Below are 27072 nucleotides of genomic sequence, written 5' to 3' on the forward strand. Positions count from 1 at the left end.
CCCCTCAACATAAGAGTGTAGGTAATGGCAGCTAGCAGACCTGTAGCTCTGAAGTGTTTGTGAGCATTTGCTCTATATTCAAAAAATGGAGATATACACCAGATGTTAACAGTGCATTCACAGTGATAAGCCAAAACTTCCACTGAGGCAAATGTAACTGGTGATGGATGAACAATGCTTCTTGTGTCTGACTGTCAAGTATAACCTACTAAACACCTAAGTGAGGATCAGGAAGAGTATTCAGATAGCTGTCTAAAAGGGAAGCTCATGTTCTGGGTCAGAAATCACTGTGGCTAGGAAAGAATGTGAGGCATGTAATGCAATCGTTGAATTGAAAAAAAAATCACTGAGGATGTCTAGCATAAATTGTTTCCATAACCATTGGCCCACTAGGCTACTAATAAAACTGAAAACCTTTTGCAGCTTATCAAAATTGTTCTGTACTAGATGTAATGTCTCAGGAGGGAATTTATCAGACTTGGTTTCTGCTGAAGTGATGCTCAGTAAAGGTAGCTGTCTGCCACAGATGTGGCATTTCTGGGAAGCCTGCTGGGCTGTGCCAGTATGGCTACCAAAGGCTGTGATTTTCATTTATAACACCACGCATCTGCAAGACTAGAAGTGAAACCCACATCAAACCAGGGTTGTTAGCCTCTCGCAACGCATTTCTAAGAACTCTATACAGGGGAAATTTAGCTGAAATTATTTGGAAGAGTCATCAGACACAAACATTTTTAACCTTTCTCTTTTCAAATATATTAATCTCTTCATCTGAGTATTTTATTTTCAGGTTCTGGAGCTATGCATATACTCTATAGGGAACAAGGAACAAAAAGACATTGCTTCTCTAATTAAATCTTCACTGTTCTGGTTTAAGTAAGTTTAAATCTAAATAAATCTGTCCTGTTTGTTATGTTTGGCTTGCAGCGGTCACCCTGGCTGTATGAGACACATATGTTTATATAATGTTATGACTTTCTTGTTGGACTTAAACATTCCAGTGCTTGACCAAAAAAAAAAACCCCAAAGGATAAAAAGAGGCTAGTAACAAAAAAAAAAAAAAAAAAAAATAAAAGGAAATAGATAATAAATAAAATAAAATAAAATAAAGTAAAACCTTCACTGGACTGACAAGACAGACTCCAAGCTCTATAAGGCCTGCTGCAGTCAGTCAGATTACTGCTGCAATTAATGTGTTTTGAATCACACCCGTGAAGGGTCACAGGAGATGGGTGACAGCAGGCACAGAGCCAGGTGTTCCTGAATAGGGGATCAGATCAAGCCGCTCCGGCAGGATGAAATAGTGGCATGGGGGATCCCAGCTCACTTGCAGGGGCAGGAGGAAACAGCATGATGCCTGCTGCTCTCTCAGAGCGAGGGAGAAAGAGAGAAAAGAGAGAAAAACAGTACAGATGGTGAGCCTGGATGTGCCTCTTACCATTTTGCTGAAGGCAGGAACTTTCACCTGCAGCATCGCTGTATGATTTGCAGTCTATAGTGTGCAAACCAAAAAAGACTTGTAGATTTATGTTGGTATTGCTCATGCCTCTTGCTCACAAGGCCATCTAGTATCACCTAAAGCTTTCTGTGTACCACAGACTTGTCTTTTAAGGAGTCCAGACCTTGCCCAATATTTGTTTGTTTGTTTGTTTTTTTTTTAATTCAGTCCCATGTGATGAGTTTAATCTTTGACTAAGCTGGTAGTTAGCACAGGAAATGAGATCTCTTATGCTGAACACCATGGTGGTAGGATTTCAGTAGCAGGGTTTCCTCCAGAGAGTAAGAAATCTTTAATGCATCTACAGCAGAGCTGTAACTGTGGACTTGCTGAACTATCTTGAAATGAGATAAACCACAAGTGCACACCATAAGTACCATAAAATCTGCCCAAGAAGATGAGCACTTGGTGCCTAGGCAGCACAGATGTGTCTCACACCCTGGCTATATTGCTGCCACTTTGCAAATGAGTTACTGTAAAGCTAATGTACAGCTATTTGACATCACTTTTGAACTGCAGTTACAGAAGTGATTGCACTGTAAATATTCTCTTTATCACTTTGGATATGTCTATAGATGTCAGTATGGTGGCTGGGAGATAGCTCTTTTCTACCAGAAAGTCTCTTGGAAAATGGTCTATAGAAAAGCACAGATTTGAAGAAGTCACGAGATTTTGTAAGGATCAGCTGAAATGAAGGATAAATTGAGAAGTTATTCTGAAAAGAAAAAAAAAAAAAAAAAACCAAACCCACAGCTAAAATACTGAAGTGCCATTTTTGGGTGCTAGATCTTTGGGGGTCCCTTCCCACAATTAAGTATTGCCTTAACTAAGAACAAAAAGCTTCGGGTTTTCCTAAAGTTGAAACAAGCCTTTTTTAGAACAAGGGCCATGAATGTAAAACACTGTTTTCACTGAGATAGTCTGGAGAGAGAAGCCTCAATAATTCTAACCTAAATGGGTCAAGAAAGCCTAAAATAGTTCTTCCTGAAGAAGAGAAATCTTCTTGCACAAGACATAAGCCAGTGTGGACTGGCAGTGTCAGTATTCAGCTGTAGGGAGTTGGGCTGATTTAAGACTCTAGCAAATATGTTTCACATAATTCATAAGAGGAATACAATGGGAAAATGTTGGAACTGTCTATCAGGAACCCTGCATGTCAGATAAGTCCCTGAGGATGACTTCATCACAGTTACAGTGCCAAGTCAGATGTAGCACTCATCTCCTATGGTATAGGACACAGTTATTCAAAACTGAACATAATTAAACTCAAGTAATTAACTAACTTAATTGTGCATAATTCCTATTGTCATTTCCAGCCCAAGCATCATTTATATTGTTGTAGTATTATTGTTCTACAATAATATTATATTACTAGTATTATATTAGTATTATTTATAATACTAATTATAGTCCTTCATCAGCAGGATATATCTCAAGATTTCCCATGATACCACAGGTGATTATTTTCAGAACACAACTGCAGGACAGAGTCATTACTATATGCAGGTTATCCCATGCCTCTGTTTTTGAAAGATCCTGATATCTGACCTGCATGATGTTTCATCCTGGTGTGCTTCAGACTTACATAACAGGCTTGGTAACTTCCATATCATGGAGTTTATGGGAAATGCCTGGTCCATGTCAAATAAACAGCCACAAACATTGGCAAAAGTCTTTAGTTGGCAAACTAAAGCATCTACAAAGCTCCTGCTTAGTTGCTCGTCCTTCCTCCTGTCGTCCCTACACAAGCTCCTCCCACCCAATGACCAAATTCTTAGGGAAAATTTCAGGTAGACAGTGAATTCGTCTTTGTAATGGGAAGCAGGACACCTTTCCACCGAAAAAATACGGACGCCTCCTCTCTCCCAGATATTTGCTCTTTTCTTTCTCCAGCCATATGCACCATCTGCTCTACACATACTTAATAAATTTTACATTCATTCCCTGTAGCCACAATACTTTGTGCATACTATCAACTTAAATCTGGATCATCTTCCCTCCTCAATCCCAATTGGATTAATTAGGTATAGAGCTGAAAATTGAAAATTAGGGTAGAAAAAAATTAGGCATAGAACTGGCATGTAGAAACAGCTTATCTTTTAGGAACTTGGTCTTCTCAGCTTTGGGGTGTGTGCGCCACCGCCTTCTCCCTTTGTAAGGAGCCAACTAATCTCAGAATGGCTAACACAATGTACGCTCAGTTTATGAGTCTCATTGGAACCAAGGATTTGGCACAAGAACTTGGACTGAGGAATCTACTAAAAACTTGGCCCTCGAGGAGCTCATACTATTCTGCTTGTCCTGGGCAGCTCAGAGGAAGAATGGAACAATCGCTGCATGCAATTAACAATTCTATTGCTGTGTCGTGCCTCTTCCTCAGAAAGGACTTCATCATTTCCTGGTATATCATGGCAAGAAAACATTATGCTATTTATGCTTTGTGTATGTGATGGAACTGGGGGAGAGAGAAGAATGAAATAACTTCTCAGATTTAATTGTTTTTTGGCTAGAGTAGCTCTTTAAAGAGTTTGCCTTGAAAAATGTCAGCCAAAAAGAAGTAGTAAGTGTCTAACTGACAGGGTTTATTAATGACATACTAGAATCACTTCTTTTAGCTTTTTCCAAAAGAGAGAATGAATAGATGGACTTCAAATTTAAAACAGTCATCCCAGACTAAAAGCAGCCCTGCACATTACACAACATTTTACACAGATCCTGCTGAAAGCTTCAGCTGACTATGAAAAGAATCTGGTATTTAAGTTAAATGGTCTTACTAAAGTGCCTGTTGTGATCCTGTGTGAAACCAGGAGAGCTAAAATTTCAAATTATCTACTTTTAGGCACCAAGATCAGCACTGAGGGGCTGTGTATTCTGGAAATTAGTTTTGCTTAAAGAGTTTCAGGTTGAGCATTGAGCCTCAAACCATGACAAACCTGTTGCCAGTTTGGAAAACCTTGTGCTTTACGTCTCAAGACGTTGCCAAATGTATTGCTGACATTCAGCAGTCAGTGCTATTGCTATTAAGTTAGATGGAGTAAACAGGCTGTCATAATTATTTTGTTGTTGTTTAAGGGGTGGATTAAATAAATTGCAATGCCTGTGATAGAACTGAAAAACTTATCTTCCCTATGTTGCTAGAACTGTGCATGGTATTTGAGACAACCGTGGGACTCAGGCAGAGGGTTGTACTGGCTTTGAAAATGAGTACCTGATTTGGTACAGAAACGTCCTGTTTCGATGCAGAAAACTTCCTATCTTGGCAGTTAGAAGCCATAGGAGAGGGAAACTTTATGCACGACAGTAGTAATTTCTGGAAATGTAAGTCATGCAACTGGGTGGCATGAGTCATGTTCAAAACACTTCCCTAGTGATGAAACCCCTGCCAGTTTCATATAGTTAATTTTACATTGAAATATAATATTGCCAATATTGTATTTCCAAGAGAGACTTGGCTTGTTTAATAATATAACCAAGACAGACCTAGTTAGTTTTGAGTATAGAGCCTAGTAATTTCCTTGTAAAAGTCAGCAGCCAGTCACTCCAGTTTGATGTGCTTTGCAACACTGGCAACAACTGTGGGCAACATCATTTTAAAAATACATTTCATAAAAGAATTTGCCAATTTCTTTCTTAAGACCATAATTAGTCACAGAAGTTACTCACAAGGGGAGACTGCAATGCCTCCACATTTAGATGTTCTGCAGCCCACTGGTATTCAAAAGCCTAAATCAGCTTCTCCCGGGCAGTGGGCCGGGAGATGTATTCAGGGTTCAGGAAAACCAGCTCTTCCTTGGATGCACTGGCCTTTCTTGGGGGCCCCTCAATTACACCTGGCCCCCAGCTAAAGGGAGGGACTGGCCCCTGCTGAAGTTTTAGAGCTAGAATCCATTTTTTGGAAACAGGAACCTTTCTGTTTTCGAAACCATAGCAGTCTTAGTCTTTTCATATTACAGCTGAAGGAGGAAGTGCTCTTTCAGAGTAAGTGACAGCACTCTCTCAAGTGATAGGCCACAGCACTTGCTGTGGCTGTGCATTACGGAGAGTCCCTGTTCAGTTGGCTGTAGGATAACAAGAGTCTTTCATACCCTCATGCTAAAATAGGTCCCCTTTGCCTGGAGTTTGTTCAATATTCATGGAGCCGGGGAAGTGTCTATGGCCCCATGCATACCAGGGCTTAAGGTTCCTGTATGGTACTGACAACAAAAGTGATTGCATTTGCATCACAGAATGTTTTTCGTGGGTATTTAATATTTATGGTTCATTTGACACCTCCTGGAAGCAGAAACTTTACTAAAAGTGCATAAATCTGACTAATGAAAGCACTCACATCTGCTTAGTCAAGGTCTATAGTCAGTGGAAAGCACATTCAATATTTGGACTAAATTTCTCTAGTTTCTTACTGTTTAAATGAAATGGCAATGAAAAAAAAAAGAATGACAATTTTTTCATGGATGTTTTCAGACCAACAGGTATTTGTGAAAGAAAATCTGACTGTCATAAGGACCTTTTCATTTTTAGTGTAACAGATGCTCAGTATAAAGCCATTCAGGCACCCATACCCTCTCCCTGTGCACACACAGTTTTCCTTTTAATGAGTTACACAACAACCCATTTTTTTTGCTACACTTCTAGGGCTTGATTCCATATGTCATTCTTGGCAGTGAACCAATGCATCAGTTCTGTGGTAAAGAAAAGCCAAAAAATGCCAAGATCAATTTTGCAGTGTGAGCTGAAAGGCTTACAATAAAAATACCTGTTTCTTTTTTTAAGAGTCCATTGGCTTATCTGTGAGCTACCCTCTATTAGAGGTAAGTGACACTGCAAGCTGACCAGGCATCTTACTGACTACACACTGGAATTGCAAATGCAGGCATCACAATAAAAAAACACAAGTGACACATAACAGTTGACGAATAATCCCCAACGTGGTGTTTAGTGATGCTGTCTCCTTTGTGAAAGACATGGTCAAGATCCTGACCAGCCACTGAGAGTCCTGTAGCACTGAGATAGAGTCTTTCCTGACAAGTACTGTGGAGATCTTTTTGCATTTGAAGAGGCCAGTTTTTGTTCCCCTTTGGGGTTTGGGATGCAAATGTTTGTTGAATTTATTAGAGCCTTACAAGAAACTTAGAGCTTTCTCCATTTATGCCAACCAGCAAAAGGCACTTAAAGGTTTATTGTAGTCCTGACAGCTGACAATATCTTAACATTTCTAGAAAAATTTCATAGTGAGAAACAGCAAAGAGGCAGGTGGCCAAGAGTACATATGGCAGCGGTGACATAAACATATGGAAACTACATTTAAAACATGGGGGTGTGGTGTCATATTTATTTGCTAAAACAAACGCCTCCTTGCATTTTAGGGGCAAAGCAGTTTTTGAATGAAGGCTGATTGTTGCATGTGTGTGCCATTAAAGGTTATGTGGAGTATAAGTAAGTTGTGCTCCATTAGGAAAAACAGATTGGATACAGCACACCTTTAAAAAAACAACAATCTGCTACAACTGTCAGTACTTCTGAGTAAAATATCTTTACTCTGTGAGGTTGTTGGTTATGTAGTGGTTTACTTTTTCGCCTGCTCATAGAAGGAGTGTGTACTTTTCTGCCAAGGCTCACAAAAGCTTACAGCTCAAACTTGATGGCTTAAATAAAGAGCTAGGAGAGGGCCAGACAGCGCAACAGAACTGATGCATGGGGCAAAGCAGTTGACATCGCCTACCTGGACTTGTGCAAAGCGTTCGACATTGTCCTGCACAACATCCTTGTCTCTAAACTGGAGACCCATAAATTTGAAGGACGGACCACTTGGTGGGTAAAGAACTGGCTGGATGGCCGCACACAAAGAGTCATGGTCAATGGCTCAATGTCCAAAATGGAGACTGGTAACAAGTGGTGGCCCTCAGGGGTCAGTGTTGGGACCAATCCTGTTCAACATCTTTGTTAGCAACAGGGACAGTGGGATTGAGTGCACCCTCAGCAAGTCTGCCGATGACACCAAGCTGTGTGGTTCGGTTGATATGCTGGAGGGAAGGGATGCCATCCAGAGGGACCCTACACGCTTGTGAGGTGGGCTGATGCCAACCTCATGAAGTTCAACAAAGCATGAAGACCTCACAGCAGCCTTCCAGTATCTGAAGGGGGTCTACGAGGGTGCCGGAGAGGGACTCTTCAGCAGAGACTGTAGCAGTAGGGCAAGGGGAAATGGTTTTAAACTTAAACAGGGGAAGTTTAGATTGGATATAAGGAAGAAGTTTACTGTGAGGGTGGTGAGGCACTGGAATGGGTTGCCCAGAGAAGTGGTAAATGGTCCATTCCTGGCAGTGTTCAAGGCCAGGCTGGACAGAGCTCTGGGCAACATGGTCTAGTGTGAGGCATCCCTACGCATGTCAAGGGAGTTGGAACCAAATGATCATAAGGTCCATGCCAACCCTAGCCATTGTATGAGCCTATGATTCTATGAGTTATGCTTTGGCCACTCAAGTTCTAAATTATCTAAATGACAGGGATTCTGTCATCTCCTTTAAATAACTTCAGCATCCCGATTGAAACAATCTAATGCTACTTAGTCTGAGTTTTTTTCTGTTAAATTTTATGCCATTGCTGTTGCCTTGTACATCATTCTCCTCTAGCACTGGTAGCCCCATCTTGGCAGTAAAATTGCTCTTGAAACACTGGGATTTTTGTATGGCTGTTTATGCTACACGCATAGAATATTTGTAGATCATGTCTAATGAATAATTAGCATTTTATCTATTGGGTACAGGAGACAAAAGTCTGTTGGGCACAACAGTGTGGAGACAAGCCTCTTGTTAAAATCAAGTCTGCCACTATCCCAGTTATTAGAAGGCTTGCATCCAGGAAAAGATCCTAATGGCAGCTATTTCAATAATGTTTTGTCCACACTGAAAAAGAAAACAGTTATTGCTGGGATCCTTGTTACAATGATGGCAGAATTAAGCCTTAGTTGTGTAAATGCTCCTTCAGCTACACAAAAGAAAACAACACACTTAGGCTGTAAGGGTTGTATTTTCAGCCCAGAAGTGGAATCTAAGATTGCTGCGGTGAGGGAAGCTTAAGACAGAGACATTATTTTTCAGACAGCTGGCAGCCCTTTGTGAATAGTTAGCATCACTCTTCCCTGATCTTACTCTCTTTCAGAAAGCTAAGAAAGAAAAGAAAGGAAACAAGTTCTTAAGAAGATACACCTCATACCTAAAGAGGATTTTTTTAAGCACGCATCCTGGGTTATTTACTTTGCCTGTCCCGTGGCACAGCATTAAGTCTGCCGCCCCTCCCTGCAGTCACCGCGCTAACTCTGGGGGGATACCGCGAAGCAAGGGGGAGCTCAACGCCCGCTGCTGTCACCCCCCGTCCCCGCCTTGCCGGGGCTCTCCTACAGCCCCGCGATGAAACCTGCGGGCCCGGGGAGCCGGGAGGCGCTGCACCTCCTCCCGCTCCGCAGCCCGCCTTTGTGTCCGCAGCCGCCCGCGGCCCCCCCGCATCCCCCCTTGCCCCGGGGCCGCCGCCCCCTCCCCGCGGGGCGAGGCGCGGTGCGGGAGAGCCGGCGATTGGCGGCGGGCGGCGGAAGGCGGGCGGGCGGCGATCGGCGGGGCGGGCCCCGCTGCGGGCGTCGGCCCCCCATAAGAAGGGGCCCCGGCCGGGGCCGCCGCCCTTCTTCGCCCGCCGCGCAGTCGAGCCGCTCCGCTCCCGTCCCGGATTACAAAGCCCGCACCGCCGCCATGAGCATCAGCACTAAGAACTCGTCGTACCGCCGCATGTTCGGCGGGGGCAGCCGCCCCAGCGCCGGCACCCGCTACATCACCTCCAGCACCCGCTACTCGCTGGGCAGCTCGCTGCGACCCAGCACCGCCCGGTACGTGTCCGCCTCGCCCGGCGGCATGTACGCCAGCAAGACGACGTCGGTGCGGCTGCGGAGCAGCATGCCGCCCATGCGGCTCCACGACTCCGTGGACTTCTCCCTGGCCGACGCCATCAACACGGAGTTCAAGGCGAACCGCACCAACGAGAAGGTGGAGCTGCAGGAGCTCAATGACCGCTTCGCCAACTACATCGACAAGGTGCGCTTCCTCGAGCAGCAGAACAAGATCCTCCTGGCCGAGCTGGAGCAGCTCAAGGGCAAGGGCACGTCCCGCCTGGGCGACCTGTACGAGGAGGAGATGCGGGAGCTGCGGCGGCAGGTGGACCAGCTCACCAACGACAAGGCACGCGTGGAGGTGGAGCGGGACAACCTCGCCGACGACATCATGCGGCTGAGGGAGAAGTGAGTGTGCGAGGGGAGAGCGGGCAGGGCTCGGAGCCACCTCCCGGGCGGGACCCTGACCATCCCGAGCCGGGCTGGGGGCGGCGGGAGGCTTAGAGGGGGCCGGGGGGACCCCCGCATTCTCCTCACCGCTGTCTCGGCCCTTCCAGGTTGCAAGAGGAGATGCTTCAGAGGGAGGAAGCTGAGAACACCCTGCAGTCCTTCAGACAGGTTCGAGGGGGCTGGAGGAAGGGCGGGAGCTGGAGGAGAGCCCGAGGTGGTGGTGGGACGGGAGGGTGGGACTGCCGGAGTTGGCTTTCCTCGCACAAAGGAATCCCGTCGGTTCTCACGCAAACCCTCCTTGTTTTCTTTAGGGGGATGCTGCGGTCTGCAGGGAGGGGAGGGAGACCATTGTCTTGCTTTATCCAAGTCTAGCCTGTTTTACAGAAAGCGCTCCGACGTGGAATCGCTTTCCGATCCAATAAAAATGAAAGGGGGGCCATCTGCTCGCTTGGCTGAAGGGTATTAATGGTTTCTATGGGATTCACCGTGGAATGCAGATACAGGCATTATGGCAAGTGTGGTGGCAGCAGATTGAAATAATAGATCCCTTTGTGTCGGAGGGGAGGGTGCAGTGGGCTGAATTCTTACTACATGTGTAATGGTGTGAGCATATTTCTAGCCGAAAGTGCCCATCATGTGTATGGTCCAGTTTTTACATAAACCAGAGCTCGCTTTTAATGAATCACATTGGTCAGTGCATGACTGGACAGCAGTTCCAAATTTAAGTTTTTTCATATGGGTGTTGCCTGCTGACATGCAGCAGACGATTTGTTCCTTGGGGTGAGGTCGCAGCAGGCAAGCCTGCCTCCTATGGATGTCCCTTAAGAACACAGAATTCATCCTCTGTAAAAGATCTTAACATAAGAAACAAGTTGCCTTAAGTGCTTCTCCTCTGTAGGATGTTATGTTACCAGGATAAACTAAAACTTATGTGACAGCCAGAAACAACTGTGCAAACAGTGTTCGAAAAGTGTTAAGCTCAGGATTTCACATATGCCAAACCAGCTTTCAACTTGGATTAAGCCTTGTTTGGAGTAGGAGGTATTTTGGAATGTGCTTTCTCAAAACAAGGTCTCTTCCCAAGAGCTGCTGGTGAGAAACGGTATTGGTAGCATTCCTCCTGGCTGGAAGTGATTGCTGTTATCTCCAGACAGCTGGACATGGGCTGACTTCATCCCAAAAGCCTTCTTAGGCGTTAGTGATGTCACCATTCAGGAAATCATCACTTGATCATTACTTGATTGTCTGTTTCCCTGGCTAAGGCTCTTGACTACAGTGTATTTATAGTCTCTGAAGGAGAGCAGGTCTCTTGGTGGAGACTTACTCCCGTTTGGAGTCTGGGAATTCAGAGTCTGTGCTGGGGAGACAGAAGCTTGAAACAAAATGGTTTAAGATGCTGCCTTAACTTTAGCTTCTTTTTTTTTTGACTGCTAAGCCAACAGAATGTCCCATGCAGAAGCACTTAAGCTTTAAAGAACCTAATCGGTTCTGATTCCTTGCTGAATTCAGTTGAAGAGTCCTGTGACTTAAGGCTGGCTTTTAAATGATCTTTCCTACTTAACTGGTGTACTTCAAACTACCTCAGTTTCAAACTATCAGCTAAATTTCATGAAGGCTCTAGGCTTTTAAATGAACTTGGCTTCGTGTATATTCCACGTTCATTATCCAGCTTCTCCCTGTGCTGTGGAAAAATCATTCAGGAGCTGAGCCCCTAGCAAATCTGTGTGTGCAGTACAATCAGAACTGGATCCACTTAACCTCCTGAGGTGTAGCATAAGAATCGTAAATCATTGTCTGTAGAAACACTGCACTAAATCTACTCATGATGTAACTGGTGCATTCAGGTGTGTTTGATTTGAACAACAGTATATTTAGTTTTTCCTTACAATGAAAGGATAGGCTTAACATCTGTTTCAGCATAAGTATTACTGTCCTGCAAGTGAAATTAAATTCAGAGGACACGGAAGTTGAAACATCCTTTACTTCCTATCCTACACACTCTCAGTTGTAAAAAAAAAAAAAAATATATATATATATATATAAAAAAGCACAGCTCTTTATTAAACAATTATATTCTTGAATTTTGCACTGGAAAGTTGTGTACATTAATTTGGAACACTTCAGCAGATACTTTATTGCTCTGGTGTAGCATCAAATTTACTTGATGGAGCAGTTGTATAGTTAGAAAGTGAACAAATGTTTGAACTTTATATTTCTCAAAGCTGCTTGCTTTAGAGACTGTTCAGCTCATATGTACTGTGAATTTTAATTTATTCTCCTGAGCAAAGATATGATTTTATTCATATGCTGAGGGCTGTACTGCATAAAATGAAGCTAAAGGCTCAGTGAGATCTTCTCTTTGGGACAAAGTAAGCATCACAGTTAGTGAGAAAGTTGTTTACAGCAGCTTTGCCAGTTACTCTGGCAGCAAAGAATAGGTCCTGAACCTAGGACAAGACTAACAGGTCTGCTCCTGGCTAATGTGAGGTTTTTCCAAAGTAACCATGGATGCTCAACCCTGCAAACTGTGTCTGGCATTAAAGAATCTCCTAGGATAATAAAGTCAATGCGTTGTCCAGTTGCATGTATGGATGCCTTACACTTGGTTTGCTCAGGCTACAGGTAGCTTATTAATTTGTGTTTCTCTGTACATCTAGGAAGTACAGATACATTGATTCTTTACTCCCTTGCTTAATGATAAGGTATATAGTAAAATACACACCATGCAGTCTAAGTGTCTTCAATTTAAGATGCCTTGAATTTATTATAAGCTACTAAAAAGCCTTTATCTGGTCAGTTGTCCTGAAAAAATCGATAGGATGTAGGTTTCTGTAAAATCCACTGGAAACCCTTTGGATGTCTGTGCATACATGTTGGCCATAGCCGTATAATTTCCTACCAAAATGATATCCAGTTTCCTTGGGGTAGGAGAACAAATGAATGAGAGAATTCTCTGAATTGAAAAACAGAGCCAATAAGAACAGTGTGGGTGTAACACTGAAAATGATAGGGAAGTTCTGGGGTGTTTTACTGGATAAAGAAAATGGAAGAATTCTTCTGGAGCAAGAACCTTACCCCAGAGTAAGAGGGACCCAAGGAATGGCTTTCTAAGAGTCCAAAGAAAACACTCCTTATTTCAAAAGTGCCATAAAATTGAGAACTGCTGATTAGGAATGTTTATGTATTGGGCAGTCCGAAACAGCTTTAAAGTAAGCTGTGAAACCCTGGTATATTACCAAGTGAATGTAAGCAGGAAGCCCTGTATTTAACTAGTATGAAAGTAACAGTTTTCCCCTTTTCAAGCTAATTGTCCTGCATGTTTAAAATGTAAGAAGTTACCCATCAATGTTTAGTCTTAAATTATGTTTTTGAATTCATTCAAGCAGCTCCCATGTAATATTCATGACATAGTTTCTGTTAAGCCTTAAATGAATTTTTGCTGTTGATTAAGACTATCTCCATCCAGCCAGAGGTGGAGTCTTTGGCAGCTACAGAGAGGGTGTAGGCAATGATGACTAACTGTGTCTGCGTTTATGGTCATACCTTCCTTTTCTCAAGGGACATCTGTCAAGCCACTTGGAACCACAGTAAATGCTTGCAGTTCCTGTATGTGCCTCACTAGCTTTATAAGTCTGTGGACCCAAAGGACTCTGTAGTTGATCACCAAGGAGTCCATAAGAAATTAAGCCATGTGATAGGCATGTAGGCACATGGGTTGTAATTCAAGCCCCCACTGGAAAAAATGTAATTTTACAAATTGCAAGACTAACTCTTTTTCAGTGTATGCTCTTGATCATGCTCAGCAATACACTTCAGATTCTGCATAGTTCCTGAAATCACAATAAAGGTGCACATAGTGGTCTCTGAGGCTAGGGGAGGAGGTAGAAAAAAGGTTTTTCACAGTTCTTGGTTTCATATTGTCTTGCCAAAAAGCTCAGGTGTAGCATCAGTCTGTATGCTACTGAGCCTGCTGTAAAAGACTTCTCTGCATTAGTTCTGTAAGATTGCTAATTATTGTTCTGTCTGGTCAGGATGTTGACAATGCCTCTCTGGCACGTCTTGACCTTGAGCGCAAAGTCGAGTCCCTGCAAGAGGAGATTGTCTTCTTGAAGAAGCTTCATGATGAGGTAAGCTGAATAAAAAGGTTTGTGATTAGATGCAGCCTAGTGAGCAAGTAAGCTCTTCACTAGCTCTGGCCCAGAGTCTCAATCTGTGTACGTTCCATATGCTGTCATGTAGTAACACTGAGTGTCTGCTTCTCTCTAAGGAAATCCGAGAACTGCAGGCCCAACTCCAGGAACAGCACATCCAAATTGATATGGATGTTTCTAAGCCTGATCTTACTGCTGCCCTGCGTGACGTTCGCCAACAGTATGAAAGCGTTGCTGCTAAGAATCTTCAGGAAGCTGAAGAGTGGTACAAGTCCAAAGTAAGTAAAATCTGTTCAGATGCATCAGGCACTCTAACTGTACAGAAGAGCTTTGCTGTAGCTCAGAGGGAACTTGGTGTTCCCTCTGTCTCTCTACTGGATATGAACACAGCCGTGGCACAGTCTTCTTTAAACTCCTAGTCTAGGAAGAGTGCAGCTGGAAACATTCTGTCCTATAGAAGTACAGCATCAGAGTAATGGGTCCATACTTGGAGTCTTCCCTATATTGGATGAAATACCAGAGAAAGGAGTGAATGGGTGAAAAAATGGTGAAAAGATGGGTAATAGACAGGGCAGGGAAACAAATATGAAAGGTTTGATGACAAATTCCAATGTAACAATTAGAAAGGAATTTTAAGAGTAATGCTAATATTTAAATGTCTTGGGTGTTAAGACTTGTAGTGGCTTCAGTTGCCCTCAAATGCTGTGCTCAGAAAAAGCCTGTTCTACCATCTATGTTGAAGGGTTATGCTAACCAAGCTGGGGATTTCCACAGTTTGCAGATCTCTCCGAAGCTGCTAATAGGAACAACGATGCCCTGCGCCAGGCCAAACAAGAAGCTAATGAATACCGCAGACAGATTCAGTCTCTCACCTGCGAAGTTGATGCCCTTAAGGGAAGCGTAAGTAGAAGACAGGAGTGGCTGGGACACTCTCCCCTTTGCAGCTTTAACACTGCAGTTTAATTGTTAATACAAATGTGAATGCAGCTGATCACCCATACAATACAGCTGCATATTAGTACTTTGCAAAAGGATGCTGTGATCTCAGTTTGTCCTACTATGCACTGGTTAGATTGATTATACACAACTAGTCCTACTTAAGGTATAAATGACAAGTTCATTCTTTTGCTACAATATTCACTGTTCATGTAACACTTTCTGGAAGTGTTTATGGCTTCTCTGTCAGGTACAGCTGAAGCTGTAAAAAAGGCTGGAGGAGCAGTGGAAAGGAGGTGCAAATCTTGCGACTGCTAGAACCTGTCTGCCTTAAAGGGTAGCTTGAAATAGGCTTAAATGTATAGTAAACCTGCAAATCCCCTCACTGAGGGCTACCTGCATGTTGAATTGTACTGCATGTGTTGGGCTTACTGTAAGAGATGGCTTTGCCACCTGGTAGGACAAATACATGGCACACCTCAGGTCAAGTAACAGAATAACCCGCCTTGACTTTCCAAGGGGAAGATAAGGTGATTAGAAACTTGGGACATGTTTGGGCACTTTCAGAAAGAATGCTAACACAACTCAACTTTGCTTTTAAAAAGAAGAATTTAAAGGTCTTGAGGGTGGGGAAGAGTGGCTGAGCTGCAGCAGGGCTTAACTTTGTTATTCTCTTCCAGAATGAATCCCTGGAGCGCCAAATGCATGAAATGGAGGAGAATTTTGCTGTCGAAGCTGCTAACTACCAAGACACTATTGGCCGTCTGCAGGACGAGATTCAGAACATGAAGGAAGAAATGGCTCGCCATCTCCGCGAGTACCAGGACCTGCTGAATGTGAAGATGGCTCTTGATATTGAGATTGCCACCTACAGAAAACTGCTGGAGGGTGAAGAGAGCAGGTAAATGTCACGTGCAGACACTTTTCTAAATAGCAATTACTAGAAGACACTCTAATGTCTGACTAGGCACCATGTCTGACTGTATCCATTTCTTTTTTTTTTTTTTGCTCAGGATTAACATGCCTATTCCAACCTTTGCTTCTTTGAACCTGAGAGGTAAGCTGTTTTATCATTAGCAAAAGAGTCCTGAACAATTTCCTTTAGTATTTGAACTTGTATAGGTGCAGTTGTGTGTGATTATTTCTTAGATATAACTACATTATTTTCCATTACTTAAGCTTGGGTGGGAGGAGCAACTTTGTTCCTGGGCACAGATGTTTTTAAATATCAGTGCATAGTGGGTGATTGGTTTAGATGCCTGCTGAAAGTGCTTTAAGGGGAACAGACAGAAAATGGAGAAGATTAGCTTATTATTCAGAGCAGGAGACTTCTTCATATATAAATTAGGATTCTGAAATTAGGCACTAAAATCTGTTACCCTTCATTTCTTTGAGGAAGGACTTCATCTAGACTATGACTAATGATGCATTCTGTTCTGCAGAAACTAACATTGAGTCTCAGCCAATGGTGGACACTCACTCAAAGAGGACACTTCTAATTAAGACTGTCGAAACTAGAGACGGACAGGTTGGTGGCAACTTTATCACAGCTGGTTTTACCTTAAAATACTCTCTAAATTTGCTTACTGGTCAGTGCAGCCTCTATAGGGTATTAGGTATTGAGTAGAACAGCATCTGTCAGTCTGAGCTGCGTGACTGAACATACAAATGTAGCAAATGGCTTTTGTGGAAACAATTGCAAAATTCATCCGATAATGAAACCTTAAGTGGCTGACAGTTACCTGTGTAGTGAGTGCTTAAGTTCAGCTGAGTTAGCAAGTTCTCAAAAGATTTCTCGCATCACCCGAGGAAAACGTGGCGATAAAGTGGTGCTTGTTTGGGACAAGAAACTGCTTTCATACCAAGCCAAAGTTTAAATGGTTTGTGCACACTGTTTGCCATCTAGAACTTCTCATCTAGAAGTGAGAGTTGATACTCATTTGTTCACACTTCTGTGGTACCAGATGTTTGAATTCTACCTGTAGAAAACCCAACAATCTTCCTACTAAAACTTAATGCAAGCGTCTCTGTTTATCAACAGGTTATTAATGAGACTTCCCAGCATCATGATGACTTGGAGTAAAGCTGAAGTGAAGATGCATACTTATAAATGCAGGAGAAATTCTTACCAGCAAGATTTAAAAAGTCCATGTCTTAAAGGAAGAAACAGCTTTCAAGTGCCTTTCTGCAGTTTTTCCATGAGCGCAAGATTATTATGCTAGGAAATAGGTCTTAGATCTTGCAAACTGACTCTCCCTGAAAGATTAGAGTTTACAATGGAGTCTAGTTTACAAATAGCAATATCTTGTGCTGCAATACTGTTTTTAAGTATCTGAATTCAATAAAACTGCTTTTTCCAGCACAGTATGAGCAACCTGTCGCTACTTCAATAAATCTTTGGAAAATGGCTATTGATGTGTTCTAATTTGTTAACTTCATGACTTTCTGGAAAGCCATAACATCATAATGCTGGAATTACTATACGGTTGACATCTAGTACTGGTTGTGTGGATTGCTGTTTTTTTCAGTTTAACTAGATAAACTGTCTTACTCATTTACTGCTTAGGTTTTGGAACCAACTAAAATGGACTATAACTGGCAGATGCATAATGTATTATGATATTTCTTATCACTTGAATAAAATCTGATACTTCAAGCTAATAAAAATTAATCTTGCTTTCATATACTAGTTAATCCAGTTACTAAGAGCTAAGAATGCCCAAAATACCTTAAGACTCAGCTCTATAAAACATAGTAGTTAAGTGGCTGTGAGGTAGTTCACGCAAACCCTTATCTACAAAAGCAGCTTTCATAAGTTAACAGCTGACTTCATTTTCCAGGAAAGACTAGTTCCCAAAGGCTTGTCTGTATTGCAGAAGTTAAATGAAGGCTTCAGCTGAAGTGAGGGTTAGGTGTACAGAAAATGAATGTATAGAGAGAATAACTTGCCTTACTGCTGACTTCATTCCAGGATTTAAACCCCTTTAAGTGGAGCTCTCCTTTTCAGGGGAGCCACTGTGCTTTGTGTTTTCTACTGAACATCAGCCTAACTGCAGAAGGGGGAAGAAAAAACTTCTGTTTGGCCTGCCATAGTCTTCTAGGAGACAGAAAGGAGAGGTTGAAGTCCTTTGTGAACACTTTAGAAGCTTTCTTCTGCAGAGTAAGGTATTTCTCGAACACATAGTCAAAACCTCAGCACAGCTCTTACCCCACAAAAATTGCTACTCTGTTCTGTATTGCTCCTTCTGCAAAGCCTGCTTCTTGTAAGCTTTCACTTGGACACAATTTTTGTGCAGTAAGTTCAAACTGGAGTTGTTTGGCAAGCATGAATTGCATTCAGTCTTTATTCAAGGCAATGGTAATAGTCCCATATACAGACATCGTCACAAGCACTCGGGAACTGATCTGTAAGAAAAACTACGTGTTTGTCTTATAGGTAAGTTACTGTTACCCTCATCTGATAGGGATGAGGGTAGCATCCTTGCTAAGCTCTTCCGTTTACCCCAGCGCATGACTAACCAGATGCAGTGCAGGCACTAGAGTAAGGGGGCAGTAGACTCCACTTTTTGCATCCCGGTTGTCTGCTGCGCCAGGTGGAGACCTGCAGGGAGGATGCTGAAGAGGGAGGTGAGCAGTGCCTGGGGTGTGCTGCAGTCCTCTTACGGCTCAGGCATGTTGGTGTCCCAAAGCCTGCATGTAGGGGCTTAGGCGTGGCTGCAGTTTTCATCTTTGACTCTCCCAGGGAGAAGTGCTGAAGCTGTTCTTCACTGCAGAAAAGCACCCCATTTTCCAAACAAGGCATGGTGATGCTGCTCCTACCCTGTTTTTCTCTAGTAAGTGATCACAGAGGACTTCAGCCTCTCACTTCCACCTCCCAGCAAGTCAGAGGGAAGTTTCCTCTTCCCCATTACACTGCACTTGGGCTGATGTTCAGCAAAGCATACAAATCTGTTCTGCTGGAATACGTGCCTCTTGCGCTTGGTGCTTTAGGTGCTCACCTGAGAGAGAAGTCCTGCGCTGGTCCTGCTTGTTCTGGTGACTCTTTCACACAGAAAGGCCAGAAGTGACTCCAAGGAGAGTGCCCAGACCCAAGCCTCAGGCACTGCTTGCTGCAAAGCAGAGAAGATTCAACCTGGTCTGCAATGTGGTGAGACAGTCACGTTAAAAAGTAAGAGCGAACCCAGCCTCCTTCCTGCTGGGGAGGTTACAGACACCAGGTTTTCTACCACCTATTGACATGCAGAACGATAAAAAAGCACAAACAAGCTTGCATGGGAGATACTTTCTGTGATAGTGACAACTCTAGGCATTTGCAATAGCTAAATGTGAACACTTACTAAGCTCAAGTGCGTACCTTTCAGGATAAGAGTGAGATAAGGTGCTGGTGCCCTACCTATTGCAGACTGCTGCAGTCTTTTTCTGGATCTGGGCACTGAAAAGGTTGGGCCAGTGCTAAGTGTCCTTTCTTGCAGCTGAAGCAGTGTGTGAGCCCTGGGTGGTGGCACCTGGCAGCGGGTGGGCAGGGAGAGTCAGATCAGGGGCAGTGTGAGCATCCATGGCTCTGGGCAGACACCCACGGCACAGCGTGCTGCCTGAAATGCACACTGACTGCTGGAGGTTGCCTCAGTGGGACAGTCTTTCAGGTATTGCTTCTCCCTCTGCTGCCAGCTATTTGGCTTGTGGCTTTCTGTTGCCTTTGATTGCTTCACCCACTAGATGAAAGAAGTGACTGTATGCATCAAGCGCTGACTGTGCAGCAAAGGAGTTATTTCTGGATCTCCTGTGTTTGGGGTTACCCAGAGCAGAGAAGCATGTGGCAGAGCTTTCATTGCTGGGAATAAATACAAGAATAAATAAAAATAAATAAAAATAAAACCTAGTTGCCAAGGGGATAGGAAGATTGCAGGAAGCCTCCAAAGCCTGCGCTCTGTGCGAGTGTGACAGTACCCTCATGGTGGAAAGGAGAGCAGATGGTGACTGTGACAACTTCTCACTGTTTGATCTAGGCACGGCAGCCTTGTGCTTGTATAAACTCACTGAGAACTGCTTAGTGCTGAGCCAGCAGCTGGCCTCAGAACTGCTGTACCATGGGGCAGCCCCCAGAGTGGCTGGGCACTTGTCCTACCCTCCAGTGAGCTCTGTGAAGCTGTTCCCTTGAGCTTAAATAGCAACTACCACCAAACGTGTGAGCTGCACTCACAGTAAATGCTATTAATCCTTCAGATAATTGAGTCCTTATATTTAATTTTGCTTTATGGAGACAGAAGCTTGCTTTCCTTTCCTTTTCTTTTTAATAATCCTGCAAAATATGGAAACTGTTAGCAGAGACTCCGTGTTCCAAGCCCCTGGGAACATGTAGGTAATGCATTTCTTCTGCCATCCAGTTTGACTGCTTCAGTGTACAGCAGGTGTAGTTTTCCCTCCTTCCACTGTCCTTCTTCTCTCCCTTCTGTTTCTGCCTTCTTCCCTTCCCTTAAGTTGAGGAAATAGCTGCAAGACTGCTCTGAGGTTCTGAAAACTTGGTTTACATGTGAGGTTTAAAGAGATCAGGACACTTCAGATGAGGCCTGATGGCAGTATGGTGGAAAGCTGTCCAGCAGCAGTAGTGGAAGGGTGGTGGCATCGCTGTGCTGCATGCAGCAGGATGCTACCCCACACACTGTCAGGTGTCTGGGTGCTTCATGCAAAGCCATGAAAGCACTCAAGGAACAGAGAACTTCAGAAAACTGCTCATAAGCACCTGCTTATCCCAGCCCAGTATGAAACCTCCACATGGAGGCTGGGCCAACCCCACCATGCCAGCTGCCTGTGATGAGGGCACTTACAGGGCTGTCCTGGGTTCAGCAATAGCAGTCATTTTTCTCCTTCTTAGGAACTAGTACAGTGCTGTGTTTTGATCTTTTGGCCTGGGAACAGTGCTGATAACGCCAATGATTTTAGTTGCTGCTCAAATGTTTGGTCTGACCAAGGACTTTCTGAGCCTCATGCTCTGCCAGGGAGGAGGGGAGGCCTGGAGGAAGCAGAGACAGGACACCTGACCCAAACTGACCAAAGAGGTATTCCATACCACAGCACGTCATGCCCAGGATGTAACAGGAGTGACCCAGAAGGGCTGGGACTGCAGGGTTGGACGAGGTATCGGTCAGTGCTCGGCTGGGGGGAGTGGGGCGAGTTATTGGTTGGCTGGTGCTGAGGTGTTGTATTCTTTCCTCTTGTTATTTCCTTTATCATTATTATTTTTGGTGGTAGCAGTAGTGATTTGTGTTATACCTTAGTTACTAAACTGTTCTTATCTCAACCCGTGGGAGTTGCATTCTTTTCGATTCTCCTCTCCGTCCCTCCAGGAGCAGGGGGAGGGCAAGAAGGGGGGGGGCGGTGAGTGAACGAGATTTGTGGTTGGGTTTAAACCACGACAAGGGCTCATGCCAGAAGTCTTATTTGCAGGTGTAAAAGTCAGTTACTAGGCACTCTGGGACTGGCCTGTTCTCCATTAGTCAATTAAAACGTGCTGTAGACTCTCAATCACCTTTAGAGCATGAAGAAACTTGTGGCTGACATCTCTGTCATAGGGCTGCTGGTGGCAGTCACCAAGGACCCATGTGGTTGTGGAGATCGTGTCCTGCTGGGGTTCACCTGCTCCTGGCCGGCACTTGCTTATGCCAAGTGGTGGAATGGGAGCTGCCCAGTGCATATGAATTCCCACGTTTGGAGGTGCTGAGCAGCTGAGTGTCTGGATAGAGGATCCCACTGGTGTCCTAACAGCAGGTGAGTATTGGAGATTTTAATTGAAAATCTCTCCACAGGGAAGGGAAAGGAAGCCTGGATATTACTGAAGATTTAAAGGCATTTGCATACAATAAACTGCTCTAAGAGATGTTTGCCTGAGTGCGGCCACGCATGCAGAATTAGGAAGTGCCAAAAATAAAATGACATCTTCAATCTTCATTTGGTCCCTTTGTGCTCATGCATAATGCCACAGAATTCAGCTGCAGGTTCATGGGCCTTGTCTCATTCAGTGCACATCCCCAACAGCGCTTCAGGAATCACCGCCGCTCACTGCTAGAGCATTTTCAGCCCTCCTGCCTGTGTGTTCCTACAGTTTATCTATCTGCTTTAAACAGTCTGAATGTTTAATTTCCTCTGGGCTACCCTCTGTTGTTCTTCAAGGTTCTTCACAGCACCCCTAGGGTATTATCAGCCCTGTTTTACACAAGGGGCCATGGTGCGCAGTGCTCAGGCTCACAAGTGGAAGCTGAACTTAGGGGTCTGGTTAGCACTTTTAAGGCACTTACTGATATCAGGTCCAGGTACTTTCCTAGTCTGGATCTCAGCCTAAGTTCCCAGAAAATTAAGCTCAGACACTGAGGGGTACCAAGGCAAAGCACGGTTCAAGTGAAATTCCCAGCCTTGGCAGGAAGCAGGAAAAAAATCCAGTACCTCCTCTCCAGCCTTAACCACAGGCCCCTTCTCTCTCAAGAGCATCCTTCATTCAACAGTTCCCTTCTGCTGCAATAAGGGCAGCAATGCTCTTGCCAACAGGACCCCTCACAACCCAGCCCGAAGTCATTCCCCAGGCTCATGTACTGGCCAGAGGTAAAAGCAGCTTATGGGTTGCAGCCTGTATCAACCGCATTGCTTCAGAAGAGGGCAAGCCCCCAGCAGCCAGCCCTGTGCACGGTGTAACCGTGTGTAGTAGCTCCCGTACAAACTCCTCAGCCGGGCGTTTTCTGCCCGTTCCTTTTCAATGGACGTATTGCAGCTGTCTCCCCGCGGTGGCTTACCGGAACTGCAAGGGGCAGGCAGCCTGCGCGGAGCGTTTCTCCTCTCCGGCGGGTCCTTGGCTGCAGTGTGCCACCCGGGATGCTGTGGCTGCAAAGGGAGGAGGTGCGGCTTTCCCCAGGGATCGCCCCGCAGTTGTTCCCTTCTACTGACTGTGATTCTGACGCCCATGAAGTTGCTTCAGGCTTGGCAGAGAACAAAAGCAAACATGTTGGGGATGAAGAAGTATGGTGGGTTGAACCAGCCGGCAGCCAAGCACCCACACCGCTGCTTGCTCACCCCCATCACCCCTGGTGGGACAGGGGAGAAAACAGGAAAAACAAAGCGAGAAAGTTTGTGGCTGGAGATAAAGACAGGTTAATGGGTGAAGAAAGAGGAGAGGGGAACCCCAGGAGAAAACAAGGCAATCACACACCACCTGCCACAGTTAGACACATGCCCAGCTGGTCTGCGAACAATGGCCACCTTGGAAGCCAATACCCTTCCTTCTTATTCCTTTACCTCAGTCTTTATTGCTGATGACTGAGCTGATTCAGTGTGATGTTGTGTGGTATGCGACATCCCTTTGGCCAGGTGTCTCAACTGTGTCCCATCCCCAGCCTACTCATTGAGAGGGCAGAGTGCGACACAAAGAGAAAGCCTTGATGCTGTGAGAGCACCCCTCAGCAACAGCCAAAGCATCAGTGTGCCACCGATACTGTTTCAGTGACAAATCCAAAACGCGGCACTGCAGGAGTTGCTGTAAAGATGATTGACTTTACCCCATTCTCCAGTAAAAGAATTTAGCAGCGGTTCGGATGGGTGTGTGTGTCTCTGTACCTGGCAGCTGGGCTGAGGCTGTGTATGAGGGCTGGGAAGGACCCAGGTTCAAAGTCCATCTTTTCCAAATGAGGAGCAGGATTTTAAGCCCCAAATAAGACACTCTATAGGTTTTATGGATGTCCAAGAAATGTACATGCTAGAAAAGCCCTGCCCTTTTATATAACTAGCTTCATTATATTATATGGCAAAGTGAGTAATACAGGGTGGTTTTGCTAGCTGTGGTGCTCCACGTGTTGACCAAGTTTCCACACCCATCCCTAACTAGTATTTAAATACTGTAAAAGCACCCTGGCTCCCACCTACTGTAAGCTAATTCACCTACTGTACCCACTTACTGTAATACTAATTTTGTAGTTTTAAAGCTTATTTTGCACATTGAGGATGGTAATTGCAAACATAGTTTCTGCTCTGGCAGCCCTTCTCCAGTGATGCTTGCTGGAGTGTGACAGGTTTGCTGCTCCCAGCTTTCCCTGGTGCCCTGCAGCTAGGTGGCTGTAGAAGTGCATGCCTGTACCGCTCCTGTGAAACACAGCACAAGTCTCTTTCCCTGCTGCTTTAAGCTAAAAATATTGGACTGTGATGTAGGAGAGGTCTGAAGTGGTGAATTCTTGCAGCAGGGGGATGTGCCTCTATCCTGACCAAATCTTATGCTCATGTTCTGTTACTCTCAAAGTGAAAAAGTTGCTTCTTACATTGAAACAGAATTTCCTGCATTTCAGTGCATGTCCATTGCCTCCAGGCCTGTTACCAGATACCACTGAGGAGCGCCTGGCTCTGTCTTCTGTACCCCCTCCATCAAGTGTTTATACACATTGATGCGATCCCCTTGAGTCTTCTCTTCTGCAGGCTGAAAAGTCCCAGCTATCTCAGCCCCTACTTGTATGTCAGATGTTACAAGCCCCTCACTGCCTTTGTGGCCTTTGGCTGGACTTGCTCCAGTGCATCCATCTCTTGTACTGGGGAGCCCAGACCTGGACAGAGCACTGCAAAGGGTTCTCATCGTGACTGAGCAGAAAGGGAGGATCACATCCTGCTGAAAATCTAGCTCATCCTGTAATCCTAAAATCCTAATAATCCTCATCAGTCTTCCCCTCATTTTAGTTCTGCTATAATCTATGTAAAACAAGGTGACTAAGACACAAGCAGTTTTCATGACGTGCTTTGAAGCAGCACAGAGTGACATAATGGGAACTTCTATTTTGTGCTCAGTTACCTTCAAAGTAGGTAAAAATATCCCATCTACTTTTTTGATCACTGGGCTGATGTTTTCAGAAAGTTATCCACAGTGACTCAAAGACCTGTTTCCTAAGGAATAATAGCTGCAAGGTTTCTTTGCCCCTCTACTTTTCCATCACTGACATAAAATTTTTATCCATTGTTTGATTGCCCAGTCATCCAGGACTGTGGTATCCTTCTGCAACTTTGAGCTTTGCATTAATACTGATTGCCATTAATAATTTTGTGCCAACTGAAAACCTTTGCTAGGTCACTGAGGAATATATTGAACAGTAAAGTCCAAAGTGCAAATACGTGTGCGAGCCCAGCGCCAGCTTCCTTCCACAGTGAAGGCTCTCATTTTTTTCTGCCATCTCCTACTTTCTAGCTTAAAATAGGGAGAACCTGCCCTTTGTACTTCTTAGGAACCTGCAGTGATCGCTTTGAAAAAGCTTTTGACAAAATCCTCCACCTGCATCACCTTTGCCCACAAAGCTTGTGAAATGCTATAGGTCTTTTTGCCAGACTCATGAGGCATGACTTCCTTGGGTAAAAGTGCTTGTGGAATCCTGCCCAGCACAGCTGCTCTTACAGTTCCTCCTGATAAAGCCTTTTTTTCTTACAGATCTATTTCTCTGTAGATTTCAGCATCACCCTGGAGCCTTTCTTAAAGAAGGAAGTTACAATGGCCATTGGCTGTTCCCCTGACACCAGACACGTTGCAAGTAACAAGTTAGCTGTTTCATGCTGAGTTACTCCGGAGCCATTTGATGATTGTCATCCTGTCTACTCACTGGTCAATGTACTGGTTTACTTCAAAATCTCTTCGGTTTGAGATTGTTCTTCATCTGTCACAGCAGGCTCTATCACTTTGTTCTTAATGAGATGTGTTCAAGCAAGTCTTTTCCTATGGCCTTTGCTGTGTAATTCTTCTACCTCTTGGCTGTCTCACTTGACTGCATTTCTGGAAGACATCATGGTTTGGATGTGTCTGAAAGTGGTTTCTGTTAGCAGCTTGCATCGAACTGGTATTTGACCCATCTCACTGGAGATCTACATTTCACTTGCCAGGTTTTCCTGGTTTTCCCATTTGGACATGACTTGTTGTCAAGTTCTAGTAGCTCCCTCCACTGTCTTTTTTAATTGGGCTGAGATTTTTGTGAGGGTTTTTCTCTTTTCTTTTTCTTGGTAAGAGGCTTTTCACAAGCCACTCGGCAGTTCTCAGTTAGACACGGTATCTCAAAAAGTCTCTTTGGCCTTACCAGCATTTTCATTCTTTCAGCTTCTAGGGGTTTTTTTTTCTATCTTTCTTTATTGCTGCCCACATTTGAAGCTCCCTTTTGACGTTCTGCATGTTAGAAATGGACTTTTTTCCTTCTTGGCTTGATTTCAGTACGTGCAACTGCTACATCATCCTCACCACTAACCTCTTCACATTCCACACAGGCTGTAAAGTACTTGTCTCTCTCTGTCCTTTGCCAGAAATGGTCTTAGCATTTCTGTCCTTTAACCCATAATTATCTAGTCACCCTTTCCTTTAGGTAGTGAAGCTCCTATGTACCTAATCAAACTCAGAGCAATTGCTTGAAGTTCATGGCATCTATTTCAGATATGAGAGGAGCTTTCAGATGAAAGCCTTTCAATTTCCCCCGACTTTATTAGGTGGACTAATAAAACACAGGGCCTCCATCCACAAACCTTGACCTCCATGGAAAAGGAGGTGCCTGATGTAGAGGGGTGTGTGCTCTGATCAGGAAGAACAAGTAGGTGAGGCATCGCCCGCTTGTGATGGTTCTCATTGTGCTGCAGCCTTCCAGGCTGGCTGGTATTTCCAAGCAAAACAACAGCCATCACAGGCTTCTCACAATAGATAGAGTCCTTTATATTCCATATCATCAGTCTCCAGTTGGAGAGCTGCACTTTACTACTCCACACTTCGAGATATATTGACATTAAGGTAAGGTAAAATCCGACATGAATAAATTCTGCAGGGTTTATTTGCCTGCAGTCTGAACAGAGCCTGCTGGAGCTGTTAAGGGGGTGAGAGGGAGACAGCAGCGTTTAAGCAGAGGAGGTAGAAGTGCCGTAGGACTCAGAAAAGAGACTGGTATAGGCTTGGAAAACCACTATTTTATGCATGAGACAAAGCAAAATACTGGGCTGGCCTTCTACCTTTGTTCAGTTTCTTTTCTGTGTACACAAAGCAATTTCAAACAGATGATTTGCTTTTCATCTCTCAAATATTACTTCTGTTCATCCAAGAAGTCCTTCCCCAATGCACCGTATATCATTAGGGACCTGCTCCACACTCCAAATGTTTTTTTCATGTAATAAATACTTGACATTTA

The 27072-nt window shown here is 44.3% G+C and overlaps 1 protein-coding gene across 1 annotated transcript; it reads left to right on the top strand.

The window, feature by feature from the left end:
* The first annotated feature begins 9132 nt into the window (after window positions 1-9132).
* Window positions 9133-17317, top strand: VIM (vimentin). The gene is made up of 9 exons (XM_065666504.1): window positions 9133-9779; window positions 9929-9989; window positions 13853-13948; window positions 14089-14250; window positions 14747-14872; window positions 15589-15809; window positions 15922-15965; window positions 16351-16436; window positions 16950-17317. Exons 1-9 carry the CDS (start codon window positions 9238-9240, stop codon window positions 16989-16991), a joined length of 1380 nt encoding a protein of 459 aa, XP_065522576.1. The 5' UTR covers window positions 9133-9237; the 3' UTR covers window positions 16992-17317.
* Window positions 17318-27072: the final 9755 nt, after the last annotated feature.

This window comes from Lathamus discolor, chromosome 2 (genome assembly GCF_037157495.1).
Source record: "Lathamus discolor isolate bLatDis1 chromosome 2, bLatDis1.hap1, whole genome shotgun sequence".
NCBI classification, from domain to species: domain Eukaryota; kingdom Metazoa; phylum Chordata; class Aves; order Psittaciformes; family Psittacidae; genus Lathamus; species Lathamus discolor.

Bases quoted from the DNA above. Each gene is read 5' to 3' on its own strand.
- VIM (XM_065666504.1), top strand. From the start codon at position 9,238: ATGAGCATCAGCACTAAGAACTCGTCGTACCGCCGCATGTTCGGCGGG. The intron at 9,990-13,852 runs GTTCGAGGGGGC...CTGTCTGGTCAG, and splicing joins CCCTGCAGTCCTTCAGACAG to GATGTTGACAATGCCTCTCT. The intron at 13,949-14,088 runs GTAAGCTGAATA...CTTCTCTCTAAG, and splicing joins TGAAGAAGCTTCATGATGAG to GAAATCCGAGAACTGCAGGC.